Here is a 16,187-nt window from a genome sequence, read left to right as displayed (position 1 = left end):
AAATATTATTTGTTTTTACCTGCAGAGCGCAGTGATCGAAATGAAAACTAAACTTTTGAAAACAAAATATAAAAATGTAGATAATTGTGAGTTATTTAATTTAAAACACGAATAACAGAAACATGTTGGAGATTATGTTAAAAAAGGAGCTCAAAACCACTGTATAAAGTCACGGTAAATAATGAATAAAATTAATTAAATAATAAATATCAAACTGAAAAAGAAACAATTTACACATAATATTTTTATATTTTTCATAAATATTCATAATTTGTTTTTAGAAATCCATAAATATAGAGATCAGAATAAACTTTTATATTCGCTGAATTTCAAGGGTAGTCTTTCACATGGAGCTGTTACACGCATCGTAAATGTTTTTGTGTTAGTACAATGCACACTGCAGATTTGCTTTATTATTATACTCATTTAATTATGTCACAGTCAACACTTAAAAACATTTTTATTACTTAGTTGTAAAGCACATACAAATTGTTTAGAGGCAGAGGGATACAAACGAAAAAAAATTTAAATAGCAAAAATACTTACTATATTATTATTATATAATATTCGGATGAGAGGTGAAACGTCTTCAAGCAACTTAAAGAAGTCCAGACGCTTTTCTTTGCAAGCTCCTTTGATTACTATATTAATTCATTACATTTAGAATAAAGAAATAAATAACCATTACTCTATTTTACTATCATAAACCCCTGCACACACCTATTTGCAAACTACTACTACTACTAAATAATAATAATAATAATAATAATAATAATAATTACCTATGATGTTGTTTCTGTTCCAGACTTTATACGTGTGAAATGTTATAATTACTAACGATCATCAATAACGGAGCACGCTGGGAGAGGTTTGCCTTATTGTGAAAAAAAGGGACCGGATGTGGGCGGGGTAGATTCAGGCTAGCTTGCAGCCGGAGCGCTTCCTGCTGCTTGTCGCTGCTCTCAGAGTGGAACCAACACGAAACCAGCGCTCCCAGTGAAGCCAGTCCGCCCAGCAGAAAGGGAGCAGGCCGCAGGTTCCCCGTGAACTCACCGGGACACACGGACGGACCGACGGACGAACGGCGGGAAAATGGCGAAGACGTACGACTACCTGTTCAAGCTGCTGCTCATCGGGGACAGCGGCGTCGGCAAGACCTGCCTGCTGTTCCGGTTCAGCGAGGACGCCTTCAACACCACCTTCATCTCCACCATCGGTGAGTCTTCTCCTCATCACCCTCTTCCCGGTGTACCGGCCGAACGGAGGGCTAGCTCCAGGCCACAAGCTAACTGACCGGAAAAGTGAAAGTGTTCGGGTGGGGTGGTGTGGAGCATGTGACCTCTGACCCCTCAGAAACATACAGTAGTTGTGAAGTGATGTATCTGTTAACTAATTAGTGATCGAGTATCACTTAATGGAGCATTCCCACGGTTTTTCCCATCCAGTTACTAATACTTATTATCATCAATATCATAAGCAACACTGTCATCAATAATATCAGCGCACGTGTCTAACAAACTCACAATCAGTGTGGTTAAAAACAACTTTATTTAACTTTAGAAAAGAAAAGAAACTCAGATGTTACGAAACGTGTTCTAAATCAAAGGGATTTTTAAGAAGATCCACTAGAATTTTTGTTTGTTTGTTTGTTTTTAAAATGTGGACAAACTTCTAATAGAGTCCGCCTCAGTTTGCTTTGGTTAATCATTTTGTATGACCTTACTGAACAATTTTAAAGGAAAAATAATAATAATAATAATAACACAAATAGAGAGAACATTTTACCAAACAAAATGAAACTAGTAAACTGACTGAGACCAAACCAAGTGGAGAAATAAAGTAAATACAATTTGAAAATATGAAACTACAAAATTATAATAACTCTGGTTGGACCTATTTTTCATTTACTTTTTTAACATATTGTAAAAAGTAATCATTGCCTACGAAACCAAACTGAAGCTGATGAAAATGTATTTTTTTTGTGATGAGCCCAGAGAAGTACGTCTTTTGTCCACTTATACAAAGTTTTTGATTTCTTTCAATAAGCCCTAACTTTACTTTGAGGGGAAAAAATGTTTTGTTTCACTGACAGAAATCACAGCTCATACTTCATGAATCTGATTATTAATTAGACAAAATTTTGCTTTCATAAATCTTCATTTTCAAACAGACATTTTTAGATGAAGTCTAACAGTACTATTTTTTTTTTTTTTTTAATAATGCCAAAATCAGAGAGTAAAAGAATAAACGATTCAAAATATTTTTACAGAGTGTAGTTATCCTAAGAATTGTACTTTTAGTTTCCTTTTTGTATACACTATGTGCAGATACCACTGCATTGGGCTCTACGTTTTAGAGCTGATGATGTACATCTGAATGTACAATCATAAAAAGAGTCAAAAATGTACAAAATAGTCATGATTTATTTACGTTTTTTGTAATTATTGTCATTATTTTAATAATTGTCTGTTCTGTCTCCAAAAAATAATAGAAGTAGAATATGTGCCTTTGGGCTCTACATCCTGGGATGAACAGCTGGATAAAATAACAGCTGGACAAAGCAGATCCATGCGATGCTCTCAGATATCTCGGCTTCGGTTTGAAACTTGATGCCACTGGCAGAAAGGCTGCTTCACAGAGAAGAGCGTGCAGTTTGAAACATTAGAAAGATGGCACTGAGTTGCATCATGGGAAATGTAGGCTCCCCTTTTTGTGGTCTAACAGTGAGGATGTGTCCAGCTGTGTTGCTCAGATATAAACCTTCCTGTAGTTAATCTCACAGCAGAGAGTCGGAAACGACAGCAGGAATTGTGACGATCAAATGTGGATGAAAACACGACGGAAACGTCTGTTAATTTATTAGTTTTGTCTATTTTTTTTTTTTAATGGAACTTTTATGAGAAAGATTACTAACTTGTAATTCCCTGTTGTTGTGTTTGATTTATTTATATTACTTTTTAGATTTCTTCTTCATATAATGGCAGTAATAAAGCTCCTTTTTTAAATTTGGAGATGGTCGTGAAAAGCAGGTGGATGGAAACAGATCAGCTGCAGCTTTACTGATTTCCTGATCTTTAGTGAAGCAGTGGAGCTAATTAACATCAAAAAGTCCATCGATAAATTGCAGTAAGCAGCTGCATCAGGAAGCAGCTGTGCTGACGTTTATCTGGAGGAAGATGTTCTTACATGAGGCAGGTCAAAGGTCATATGAGGTGACGTCTCACATTGAGCAGGATGCAGTTTAGGCCTTCTGTCTTTGTGTGGACCCTCGGTGGTCCCTGACCGGGACCCTGAATCCTAAAGGTCCTCACAGAGATAGAGAAGCAAGACTGTGTGTGTGTGTGTGTGTGTGTGTGTGTGTGTGTGTGTGTGTGTGTGTGTGTGTGTGTGTGTGTGTGTGTGTGTGTTTCCGGTGCGTCAGCGGAGTGTGTCGCTCTGCTGTCTTCCTGGTGGAAACAGGAAGTGGGAGCTGTCTTCTTCTATCTGTCGGCGAGTGTTTAAGTAGTAGGGGGTGTGTTTGTGTCTTTGGTATCACAGTGAGGACATTTTTGGTGGTTCTTCAGGCTCTCCCCACAAGGTCTGAGGATTCAGAGTAAAATCAAATATAAGTGAGTGGTTATACAGAGGCTTAAGAACGTGTGTGCGTGTGCGCGCGTGTGTGTGGGATGGGAGACTGAACTGATAGAAGCTTTTATTTTGGGGAAAAAAGAAACAAAAGATTGAGGTCATCAAACTGGCTAAAGAGTTAGGTTATTGCTACTCCTATTTATTACTGATTATTTCCTTAACTTGTTTGGTTATTAAACTGCCAGAAAAAGTCTATGTGACGACTTTACATCCCTCAAAACCTCAAAGATTTTCAGCGGACACTCAAAGAGAGCAGCAAAAATGTGTCACGACAGAAGCAGGAAGTTCCTGAGGCCAGAAATATGACGCAGGATTTGGCGAGGTGACGTCGGGTTTAAGTGTGTTGGAGATGGTTCATTAGTGGGTGATGATGTCACATTTTTACTTTGTCCTGGTGGATCTGCACTGACCTGACTTCACCTGTTCGTCTTTAACTTGGAAGTAATAAACATTAAACGGCAGGTAATTTGCTTCATAGCTGACTGAGTGGATGCACAGCTCCGGATCTCTACAATTAAAGTATTTTTACATTATGTCAAAGTATTTGCTGCATTAGCAAAATGAGATACAATTACAGCCGAATCTGATTACCGCATTTATCAGGGTGTCAAATACATGGCTGGGGGCCAGAGCTGGATCGTCAAAAGCTCCGATTGGGCCCCTTGGATGGCTGTGGAAAGTGTGAAACTGGAAGGAGGGCATAAATTTGGCCACAGCTGATGAGGTGTGAGCCTCTGCAGGTCACTGTGTTTAAAGCTGTAGGATGAGTCAGGTGTTACTGGTTTGAATTCTGGTTTTATTTTTGTTCTTTTATTTTTTTGCTCCCTGACAGTTTAACATCAGTCACATTTTAACACAGCTTTCCTTCAAGGCTTTAAATAAACTTTATTTATACAGCCTGTTTCCTGTCACGCTGAGCACTGAAAGATATTTGCTCTGCAGGCCAGCTTCTCAGATTCATAAAGCAGTTTATCTCTCACGCTCTTTGTTATGTGTTTCATTACAGTTTTGTCATCGGCCGCTCTGCTGCCAGTAGACCTGTCCATGTTTCTGATTGGTCAGAATTGGTTAGATTGTTGAAGTCTAGGCTGATTCATCGAGCTGGTAACATCTTTAGCCTGATTGCTGATCTCAGGTTGCTTCATAGTGCGGGCATTCGATTGGTTACCTATTATCTGAACAGCTGATTGGTGGGTGGACTCTCCTCACAGCTGAGCGTGAGCTGCTGAGCTCTCTGCCGTCTCATTATCTCGGTGTCGCCCTGATTTATTTATTTGATTTGTAAACTGAGGGGTTATTGTCTGTAAATTTCAGGCTTTCCACACAGCGACAACCCTGGTTTTTACAGTGGCACCTGAAGGTGTCATCTTCCTCTCACGGCGCTCCACTCTCTGCTGGGTTGTTCCCAGTTCATTTGCTGGAGCTGCATGAATGTTACATGAGCTCCCACAATCCTCTGCTGCGGCGTTTGGACAGAGGACGCTCTGTGGCTGCTCTGTCAGAGGTCTCGTGAGAGTCAGCTGACCTCTGAGCATGTGTGAGTGTATCTGGCTCTGTGAGGGCCACTTTTGAGGAAGTTGCATTAAAGAGCTGTTTTGAGGGGTCCAGACCTGGTACTAGAGCTCATAGGTCAAAGGTCACCTGCTGCTGCATACAGCAGCTACTCTTTGTGGGATTGCCAGTTACAGTCTTGGATCAATATATAGTTACTGCCTGTATCACAAATTTGACATCACATCCTTTTTCAGGCTGCATGGAGGTGAATTTTAATTGGCTGGAAACGTCATGTGACCACGCTGTAAACTGGTTAAACACAGAAAGTTTTTTTATTAATGCATCTGAAGACTGAACAATAAAAAGTGCACAGAGTGATTGATGATCAGCACTGCCAAAATAACAAAGAAGAAGAAATGAAAACTGTTATTATAGTGATGGAGTCTGGTACAGCCAGTGTGCTTGTCTGTGATGTAAATATGAAGTAGGAGCAGTAAAAACAGGTACGAGCAGAAGCACAAAGGGGGGTTTATGGTGATATTTAGAAGTATTGCTCACTATGATGTGGAGGATTGTCATGTGTGTGTACATACGTTTTTCATCATGCACACAGGAAGGCAGGAAGAAGGTATTAAATGTTATAAAAGGCAGTGATGTTGTGTTTAAGTGCTGCTTTGTGCTGAGTATTTAAACACTGACACTGAGTTACTGGTTTCCTCAGCTCTGATGCAGGCTGTGTGTGTTTGTGCGTGTGCATTCTTCGTGTTGTGTGGACATAAGACTTTACATGTTCTCACCGTGAGGACTTACTTTCCTACTGAGGACACAAAATAAAACCACCACGATGTAAATGTGAGCGCAAATGCTTAGAGTAGGAGCAGGAAATGAACGTGAGTCAACGTGGTGTGTGTGTGTGTGTGTGTGTGTGTGTGTGTGTGTGTGTGTGTGTGTGTGTGTGTGTGTGTGTGTGTGTGTGTGTGTGTGTGTGTGTGTGTGTGTGTGTGTGTGTGTGGTATTCATCTTCCTGTTTTTATTTCAGTGAGTGAGCGGTCGCAGACTTCTATAAAGCTCAAACAATGAGCTGATTGTCAGGTTGGTTAGTTAATTGACAAAAACACTCTGAGTTTGTTCTGTAGTTGTTGTGTTTGAGGCAGAAACTTTGCTTCTCATTGTTTTAAAAGGTAATTTTTAACCTCTCTGTCAGAATCGAAGGCATGTGGGCCAAATCCAGACATTCACAAGTTTGAGTCACTTTAGGTTTCTTAAACCCGGCTGTAGGTGCGACTGGCACAGGGATGCAACCGAACTGAGCGAGCTGGCTAACAGCAGGCAGGCTGAAGCTGTGACGGCAGCCTACATGTTTTAGTCAGCAGACAGAAAAGTTTTAAAGTCACAGACGAGAAACTGAAGCTTCAGAAAGCAGCTGAACTGAAAAGAGTCACAACAGAATTGTACCTTCGCTTAAGCTAAAGCTCCACTTTGCAGAGCGTTAAAGGCAAGTTTCAGGGCGGAAGGCCCGGCTGTTTGAAAAACTACGGGGTCAAAGGTCTTTCACTTTTCTTAATTAAATGTTACAAAGGCTAAGGAGCTATTTTGGACTAGTTGAGAGTTTCATGTGTTTCTAAAGCAGCACACAGAGCTTTTCGATTAAATTTAAGCATGTCTGTAAAATATATTTGTCTGAATGTTTTTGCTGGTCGTCTTCTGCTCTTTGGCGAGTTTGTATATTTCAGTGTTTGTCTCTTTTTTGGTTTTTGTATCGTCGGCCATTTTATTTCTGTTGGGTTTTTTTCCATCATGTTTTTGGCTGTTTGGGGTTGTTTTTCACATTTGTCTCTTTTCTGGAGTTTTTGTCCTTTTCTTTGATCATTTTGTGTCTTTTGTAACTTTGGCCATTTTGCATCTTTTTTTCTGGTTTTGTTTCACTCTTAGACAGTTTTGTCTTTTTGCAGTTTCCTTTTTTATTTGGCAGTTCTTCATTATTTTGGGGGTTTTGTTAAAGCTTTAAATACATGTTAATTCTTACTTCCAAAGAAATAAACAGTCTGTAATTCTTCTGGTAGTTTCATTTTAATGGACAGACTTGAAAGATATAAATTGATTTGCATGTCATATTGAGTGAAATAAGTAGTTGATCCCCTACACACCAGCCAGAACTCTGGCTCCTACAACCAATCAATCAGTCACTCAATCACAGACACTCCTGATCTCGTTATGGATATAAACTACACCACCGCTCTACCACCGCGGGCGAGAGCTGTCAAAGGACGTCAGGTACAGGATTGTAGATCTAAACAAGGCTGTAATGCGCTCGGGGAGAAGATGACAGCTGTTGGTGCAATTATTTGTAAATGGTAGAAATATAAAATGACCGTCAGTTGTCCTCAGGAGCTCTATGCGAGGTCTTGCCTCATTGGGTCAGGATGATTATGAGAAAAGTGGTGGATCAGCCCAAAACTACAGGAGCAGCTTGTTAATGCTCTGAAAGCAGTTTGGACCACAGACACCAAGAGCACCATTGATAACACTCTCTGCCATAATGGAGTGAAATGGATGTTTGTCAGAGAACGTAAATGATTCAGAGAAGGGTTGGAGAAAGTGCTGTGGTCGGGTGAAACCAAGGTTGAGCTCTTTGGAATCGGCTGCATCCGCCGTGTTGGAGGAAGAGAAATGCTGAGTACGACCTTTCCCTCTCCTCTCCTTCCCTCAGCCACAACACTGAGGATGGGTTGTTGGTGGGTCTTCCAGCATGACAATGATTCAAAACACACCACCAAGGCAACACAGGAGTTAACAGCATGGAGTGGGCTAACACGAGCCCACTCTAAAGTCTCATCTGACAATGATCAGCTGATGCCTGGGGGACTGTGACATTACTGTTTTGCTTCTTAAAGCAGAATGCTCGATTTATCAGCAGCAGACGAAACTGTTAGCTGCAGCATTATGTTGTGGGTGGAGATGGCGGAGGTCAGTGACCTCGTCCGCTGCATGTTTCCGTAACAGGCAGCAGAAAATGTTTCACTTCCTGGTGAGAGAATAGAAAGAGCTGCTGAAGAATGGAGGGAAGAGGAGAGGTTTAGTCTGAGCCGAAGAAGAGAAGCAAAGAGGAAATCAGCTGACTCATTTTCTGCCTTTGCTCACATTAAATTCAGTTCTCTACTTCCTACATCAGTGGATTCATAAGAGGAGAGATTGAGAAAGACGGCACATGGAGGCATCACTTTGATGGTTGATCATGTTGTAAGCACAGCCACAGCTCCAGCGCTAACATCCCAAAATAAGAAAAGTTGACACCTTTATAAACAGTTAATGTGCCGATGTGTTGCCTTTACGACGCATGGCAACGAAACAAAACACAGCATACACCAAAACCACAACAGGAAGAACTGATGAGTTACAACCTAATAACAGACTCTTCTAGTGTGCCACGATAAAAGAATGTAACACTCTAATAATCAGGCCCGTTGTGACCAGCGATGATACTCAGCGCAGAGAATAAACGTGAGCCGTGTGAGTCTTTACAAAGTGTTGAAACCTGCCCGTGTTCTTCTTCTCTAAAAGGAAACAGAGTAGCGTTTCATTTTTCTGTTTTTGGGGGGAGGGTGGGAGCTTTATTTTGGCGGGTCTGTGCTGCTCTCTTGAATGTTTGGCTCCTCGGTCGTGCGCCTCCTGTTGGTGGCTTTGTGCCACTCTTTGCTGGATTTCTTTGTATTTTATTGGTGGGGTTTTTTTGTTGCTCTTTGGTTGTCTTTTGAGACAATGAAGTCATTAATTGAGAATGTCATTAATTGTGAGAAAGTTCACTTCTAGCAGGGCTCAGTCCTATCAGTCCAAGACAAAGTTAGTAATTTAACAGTGGGGGAAATAAAAATATTACCTGCTCTCTGCTTAAATCAGCACATCCTTCAAACATGAGACACTTAACCATAGAACGGGTCCATAAGAGCCAGGATGGTTTCATCAGTCATTCACTTCTTGTGTCATTAGTTGTAAGATCAATGAATGAATGAATGAAATCAGTTGCAGCTGATGGTGAAGTGGCGTGAGGAGGGAGGGGTTTGGTTAGAGCTGTAGCCCAGGGATTTGAACCAGCAGCCCAAACAGCTGTGAGCAGGAGGAACCCGAGCTGTCAGGGCTTCACATCCGCAGCTTCTTGGAAGCATTTCTTCTGCTCAGGCAGGAAGAAGTGTTTTTAAAAATATCTTCGACTTCCTCTTTGACCAGGCAGGCACAAACCCAGTCAGCTGACAGATTTAAGACGCAGAAGAGAAACAAACACGCCTCAGCGTTTGTTTTAACCACATGGCCCTGCTAGCAGGGCTTCCTCTGCATCAGACCGCAGTTTTTAAAAGCATAAAACTCCTGCACTCACTGACAGCCGCTTTTATCTTAACTGTTCATTATTCCATCAGTCCTGCTTTTCTGAGTCTGTCGTTGGGCAGAGAATAAGACGGAGTGAGCCCGAGCGCTCTCTGCGTCTGCTCGTGATCGTTGCTATGACGCTTTGGCGTCTCTGGAGCTGTAAATATGTTTGTGTCCGGAGCTTGAAGCTGACCGTTGTTTCTCTTTCAGGAATCGACTTCAAAATCCGAACAATCGAGTTGGATGGAAAGAAAATCAAACTGCAGATCTGGTGAGTGCCACTCTCTGCTCCAACGTCCGTGTGTGAGCTTTGAGAGGAGATGAACCTGAAATCAGGTGTTTTGTTGTGTGGATATTTTTAATGAGCCTCTCAGTGCGGGTGTGTAACAGTGGCTTCTTCCTGCAGGGACACAGCAGGTCAGGAGAGGTTCAGGACCATCACAACGGCCTATTATAGAGGAGCCATGGTAAGACACACCCCCTTCCTGTTACCCCTCTGCTGATGCACAGGTAACGTGTCGGTCACCAGTGAAACAAGCAAGAAAACCTTTATTTATACAGCAAATTTTATTCCAGCTGAAGCACAAACAAACAAAAGGCAATGATAACAGGAAAGACACATTCAAGCTAATCCATAAAGAAATAGAAACCAACAATAGATGAGTAAAACAATAAAAACATGACACCAATAGAAATAAAATGGAAAAACTTGTGAAGCTCAGCATTAGTCCAAATTAAAACCTAAAGTTTAAAACCATTAGAAAAGAAATAACATGATAACTGAGACCATGACTCAATTATCTACTTTAGTTGGATTTAAACTCTGATAATGTGGGAGCACACCTGTACACCTGATTTGCTTCAGTGCCAGGTGATAGGTTGAGACCAGCCACAACCAGGAGGCCTGAGCTGGTTCACATCATGCAGGGCCTTGTTAAAACAAGCTGGTCCTGACCTCAGGAATCAGCTTGCACTTCCTGTGCTGATGTCATTTCCTGTCTTGTGTTCATTAGGGCATCATGCTGGTGTATGACATCACCAACGAGAAGTCCTTCGACAACATCAAGAACTGGATTCGCAATATCGAGGAGGTAGGCCTCGCCCCTTTGATGTCACGTGACTTTTGTTATTTTCAGAGCTCACATTGTTCAGTTGGATTTGAAGAGGTCTTCAGGTGAACTCCACACCTGCTCCCGAAGAAATGCTTGTATGACGTCATCACAGAGTCATGTGATCTGTTATATAATGAGACAGATGCTCGCCATCAGATCCGGCTGAGCTTGAGCTGTTTTTGCAACAAAGAATGGGGGAAAATTTCAGTCTCTAGATGCACACCCCAAAAGACTTGCAGCTGTGATTGCAGCGAAAGATGGCTCTACAAAGTAAGGACTCAGGGGAGCTGAATACAGATGCCACACTTTTCAGATTTTTATTTGCTTAAAATTTTGAAAACCATGTTATATTTGTACCACTTCACAATTATGTGCTGCTTTGTGTTGGTTTATCATAGAAAATCTCACCACGTTTGTGGATGTAAGATGACAAAAGAGTATGAATACTTTTTCAAGGCACTGCATAAAGGTTAGGGTGTAATTATATGGAAGCCCGTTTCCGCCACTAAATAAAAACAAAACAGCTAGTATCCATAACTTCGACTTATTAACTCGAAATTTCGAGTTAATAAGTCGAAATTTAGTAAGTAGTTTAGTAAGTACGCCATCCTTTAAGATGGTTGGAAGATGTGACATCCTCATGACTCATTTCTGGACATCAGACCTGCTGAGCTCTCGTTCCTTATGATGTGTGACAGAAGATAAGATCGGTGTTAGTACCGTTACTCGCGCTCACTCTGCAGGGTGACGGAATACGACCGTGTGCGTTCACTTCCACATTACACATCAATTCCAGCTGTAATCAATACTCAGTAATCAGATATTGAGATCCGTGATGAACAGCTGCAGTTATCTCCTGTTTGAGAGGCTGTGGTGTAGGCCCTCCTCACAAACACAGCACACAGAAATGCTCTAAATCCATCAGTTTGCTTTGAGTGTATGTGGTAGAAATGTGCAAACCTGACACGTGTTCAATTTCCATCACTTATCGAGGTCTTTGTGGCAGAGATGCCAAGACCTCCGTCTCCCCGGTCGCCTCCTGCAGCTCTTCTGGGGGGACACCGAGGCGTCCCAACCAGCAGAGAGATGTGATCTGTTTTCTATCCAGTGAATTCTTCTCAGAAAAACAAGAATTCACATTTTTGAGATCACACTTTTTTTTTTGTTCAAGGATGCAACTAAATAACTTTAATTTATAAATAAAAATTTATTTTCTTGTAAAGCAGTACATTTGAAAATTGAAGGATAACAACAATAATAATTATACTTTAGCGTTAAAAACATGGTGGATTAATCCGTGTGTGTGTGTGTGTGTGTGTGTGTGTGTGTGTGTGTGTGTGTGTGTGTGTGTGTGTGTGTGTGTGTGTGTGTTTTCAGCATGCCTCTGCAGACGTGGAGAAAATGGTTCTGGGAAACAAGTGCGACATGAACGACAAGAGACAAGTGTCCAAGGAGAGAGGAGAGAAGGTCTGAGCCGATCCCTGCAGAGAGCAGGACTCATTCGATCAAACTGAGTGAAAGCAGGAAACCTCCAGGAGATGATATCATCTTATTATTATGCATTTAGGAGCAGACGAGATTTTTACTCTTTGCTTTGCTTCAGGGATTCATTTGCTGACAGTTAGAAACGCTTCACACTGATTTCAGCCTTAATGAGAGAAAACGCTTCTGAACTTATGCTTTAAATGTCACTTCAACCTTTTCTTCTACCTGGGTGTAATCCCTTTCTCTTTGGTTTTCCAGCTCGCCATCGACTACGGGATCAAGTTCCTGGAAACAAGCGCCAAGTCCAGTATCAACGTGGAGGAGGTGAGTCCTGATCCCGATCCGCCGTCTCCTCCGTCAGTCCCGTGCACACGAGGCGACTAATTTCTGTCCCGTTTCCCTTCACAGGGCTTCTACACGCTCGCCCGAGACATCATGGCCAGGCTCAACAGGAAAATGGTGAGTTGAGCAGATTGAGGTCTGCGGAGGCGGCGCTCCGACTCGAGCAGCTGGCTCCAGATATGTAAATGACTTTATCAGCTGAACATGCAGGGGATGAACGTGCCGCTAAAATTAAAGACTGAGTTGGTCACCGTGAGCAGGAGATTGTTAATCGCCATAATCAGCCCCGCTGTGTTCTTATAACTGATGTGACCTTTGACCTCCTTTCTTCCTGCAGAACGACAACAACCCGTCAGGTGGAGGTGGGCCCGTCAAGATCACGGAGCCCCGCTCCAAGAAGAGCCTGTTCAGGTGTTCGCTGCTGTAGGCGGAGCCTCAGCTCAGACCACCTCCTCCTGCAGCAGGAGCTGAGGAACAACCTGTGGACAGTTTAGAAGCCTGCTGTGACTCCTCCTCCTTTTCTTCTTCTTCTTCTGTTTTCTTGTTGTCTGCTGTCAGCTCAGCAGTTGGAGGCTGAGCCAACGCAGCATCTCAGTGTTTGTTGCAGCGAGAACACGGAGGCGACGATGATGATGATGGCGATGAAGGACAAGGCCGATGACTGTTTGTACCAAAGTGGGTGGGGCTGTGGCTCCGCCCTCTCCTCTGATTTTACGCGTTGAGGATGAAGCATTTAAGAATCAGACATGTAGCAGACTCTTGCAGAGGCTTCAGTCCGACTCTTACAGCAACTGACCAATCACAGACCAGCGGCCTGGACTACGAAGCAGGTAACCAAGGATACGAGGTGCGATTAAAGAGTTCAGCCAGGCGGTAACATTCAGTCCTGAGTCAGTGGGAGTCTAAGAGGTCAGGCGTGGACATCAGCAGCTCCACAATCACCCGCGATGACGGCTGGATCTCGCTCGGGTCTCTGTTCTGTCGGCATCTACAAATCCATCCGTCAGGCTCTCACTTCCTGCCTCCCTCACTCATGAACACACTTCTCCGATGGGGCAGCAACTCATTCCCAAAGAGTCTTCGACCAAATTCAAATCAGAATCAATGTTTTCCATTTTTTAATTTTTATTTTTTTTAATAAACACCGTAACTGAACTTTCCGATCGCACCTCGTATGTCTCATCTTGATCTAATCGTGAAAAGTGGGAACACGGTGGTTGTGAAGCCAAACCAGGTTTTCTGAATCTCTGTGCACAGGTTTACAGCCTCGTGCACCGCCGTCACAAACCCCAAAACCTGGTTAAACCTGAGGTCTCTAAGCCCAGGTCCTGCTTCGTGGTTCAGGCCTGTGTCAGATCGCTTCAGCTAATCTCCTGCACGCCGCCTAAAAATAAGCTGAACTACAGGAACTTACCTGATGTTGGTTATCAGAGGCGAAATGTGCAGCTTTGTATTTTAGGAAACTTTGCAGGAAATCAGCTGAAAAAATTAAAATAAATATATATAAAAAATATAAATATATATAAAAATGTATAAAATCATTTTCATTTCAATCTTGAATTTCCAACTCAAACATAGGAAGTAAAAGCCCAGTAAGATCGGCGGGCTTCGAACAGACGAGTGGAAATCATAAAAATATTATCGAGTTTTAAATTTTGTGTTCACTAAAATGTCTTAACCTTCATGTGACCTCCAGCCTTCATTTCCTTTCAGAGTTTATTTTAACTAAACAGAACTAATAGTTTTATATTTTATCTTTTTTTTTAATGCATCTTTAGTTAATTCTGTTCCTTTAAAACGTCTCTGTGATAAATATGTATGAAAGCAGAGAAAGTCCCTGCGAAGCAGCTTTTTCTTCTCTGTTCAAAGACGCGAAGAAGCTTCTGTTTTTACTTTTGATGCTTTTCTGTGTTTTTGTATTTAGTCGTTTAATAGCACACGTGCTACTTTTATTTTGTACGTTTTCAAAGGAACTGTACAACCTGCGCTTTTATTTTGAAGTGTTTTATTTTCATGTGCAGCTGCTGGTGTTAGATTTCCTCTTTCTGACTCCCGATCGGTTCATTGGCTGAAACTATATATTTATTATCGTAAAAGATGTGATTGACAACAACGATTGATTAAATTCGATGAGCACGGCGTGGAAACGTAAAGTCAAACTTTTAGTTTCCTGCAGTTTTCTCTGAAAAGCTGTTTCCGCAGAAGGAGCTCGAGCTCTTAAATTTTTGCAGCCGATATTCTGCGATAACTTTGACCGTCACGACTATCCCAAAACACCCCAAACAACGGCGGGAAGCAAGATGGAAACACGGGATATAAACTGAAGCTACTTTCAGCTTTTTGGAAAGTCCTCGAATTCATATAATCCCTCCTGACTGTTTCCGTGAAGGCAGAGTGAAAACGGAAAGATTTTGTGACGTCTGTCCTGAGCCCGCCAAAAACGAGTGAGGCGCGTTGCCGTTGGTCGTTTTTGTCTGGCTTTAGATGGGTTTCTAGTTTTACAAATATCGTGAAGTATATCAGAAGCAGTGTGTTTTTTATATATTCAAGTACTTCATAAAGACCCTACAATAACAGAAAGCGCCCGTGTGCAAGTGGTGACAGTGGGAAGGAAAAACATCTTTTTAACAGGAAGTACCCTCCAGCAGAACCAGGCTGAGAAAAGACAGCCACCGGTGCCGGTTTAAGTGATTAAATATCCCATTTTTGTCTGAAATATGTCTGTACTCGTTTTTACTGGAGCCTGGTGAGATGCAAGGTGGTATCAGCAAACTTGGCTTACCCCCCTGAGCACTTCCTGCCCAGCTCAAAGCCTGCAGGATCTGTTCCTCCAGTTCCTTCGGAGGAAAAATACTTTCAGTGATTTGGCTTCTGGAAAATTCCTAAAAATTGAATTTTGGCTTGATCCCGAGTTCAGCGGGAACAGACGCTCAGCAGCTGCAGATGAAGCCCGTGTGCAGAAATCAGTGTTACAGCACGTTTGTTTACAGCAGTGCTTTTATTTTACTCCGCTCGGCTTCCTGTCACAGCCACAGACTGTAAATAAAGATGGATGACATGCCGCCTCTTCCTCAGAGTATCCGCCATTCTGGTTTAATGCGGAATAATTCTGACCTCAATCAGAGAAGCTGCCAATCACGGCCACAGACATCAGTTTAAAGCACGCAATCAAAAAACAGTAAGAATGTACTTGGAGGGGGCGGGGTTTGTGACCTGTGTACCACGTTTCCTCACTTCCTGTCATCCATCTTTATGTCCAGTCCGAACGTCTTAAAGATTAATGAAGAGCTGAAGGAGGCGTGCTCGACGTGTTTTTGTACTTTTCAGCACTTTGTAATTCGCTATGCAAAAACCACTTTTTCCTTTTATCAGGAGTTTGTGTTACTGTGCTCTGATTGGTCACACAGGTCGTCAGACGCATCGATGTGTTTGTCAGAGGTCATACTTTTAGTAGGAAACTAGAGTTTATTTTAAATGTGACTTTCAGATTAAAAGCCTTGTCACTTCAGCACATGGAAAGACGGATGGTTTTAATAAAGTTTTATATTTGGGACTTTGGTGTCGGCTGGGATTGAAAGTTACTGATGAGGGTGAAACAGATGAAGGCTCTGAGGAGGAGCTGGATGTTTTCTTTTTTTAATCTGAATCAAAGAAAAGGGCTGCAGACCAGAGGCTCTTAATGTGAAATTCACAAGACTGATTCAGTAGGTTTCGGTGACCTCTGACCCCATCAGTGTCTTCCGTTTGCTCTGAGATGATTGGAGC

At 42.1% G+C, this 16,187-nt stretch overlaps 1 protein-coding gene across 1 annotated transcript; it reads left to right on the top strand.

The window, feature by feature from the left end:
* Nucleotides 1-912: 912 nt before the first annotated feature.
* On the top strand, nucleotides 913-15,975 carry LOC146582744 (ras-related protein Rab-8B). Its single transcript, XM_085285540.1, has 8 exons — nucleotides 913-1,216; nucleotides 9,694-9,754; nucleotides 9,890-9,950; nucleotides 10,497-10,574; nucleotides 11,973-12,062; nucleotides 12,339-12,404; nucleotides 12,489-12,539; nucleotides 12,760-15,975. The coding sequence occupies exons 1-8, from the start codon at nucleotides 1,093-1,095 to the stop codon at nucleotides 12,847-12,849; spliced, it is 621 nt and encodes a 206-aa protein (XP_085141666.1). The 5' UTR covers nucleotides 913-1,092; the 3' UTR covers nucleotides 12,850-15,975.
* Nucleotides 15,976-16,187: the final 212 nt, after the last annotated feature.

This window comes from Mchenga conophoros, linkage group LG1 (assembly GCF_057382185.1).
Source record: "Mchenga conophoros isolate Kocher_MC1m ecotype Shallow Benthic linkage group LG1, M_conophoros_male_GT1.1, whole genome shotgun sequence".
In the NCBI taxonomy this organism is placed as follows: Eukaryota; Metazoa; Chordata; class Actinopteri; order Cichliformes; family Cichlidae; genus Mchenga; species Mchenga conophoros.
The sequence above is the reverse complement of the archived record's forward strand: the minus strand, read 5'-3'. Positions and strand labels throughout refer to the sequence as shown.

Coding starts and splice junctions, on each gene's coding strand:
- LOC146582744 (XM_085285540.1), top strand. CDS start 1,093: ATGGCGAAGACGTACGACTACCTGTTCAAGCTGCTGCTCATCGGGGAC. Junction 10,575..11,972: donor GGATTCGCAATATCGAGGAG/GTAGGCCTCGCC, acceptor GTGTGTTTTCAG/CATGCCTCTGCAGACGTGGA. Junction 12,405..12,488: donor CCAGTATCAACGTGGAGGAG/GTGAGTCCTGAT, acceptor TTCCCTTCACAG/GGCTTCTACACGCTCGCCCG.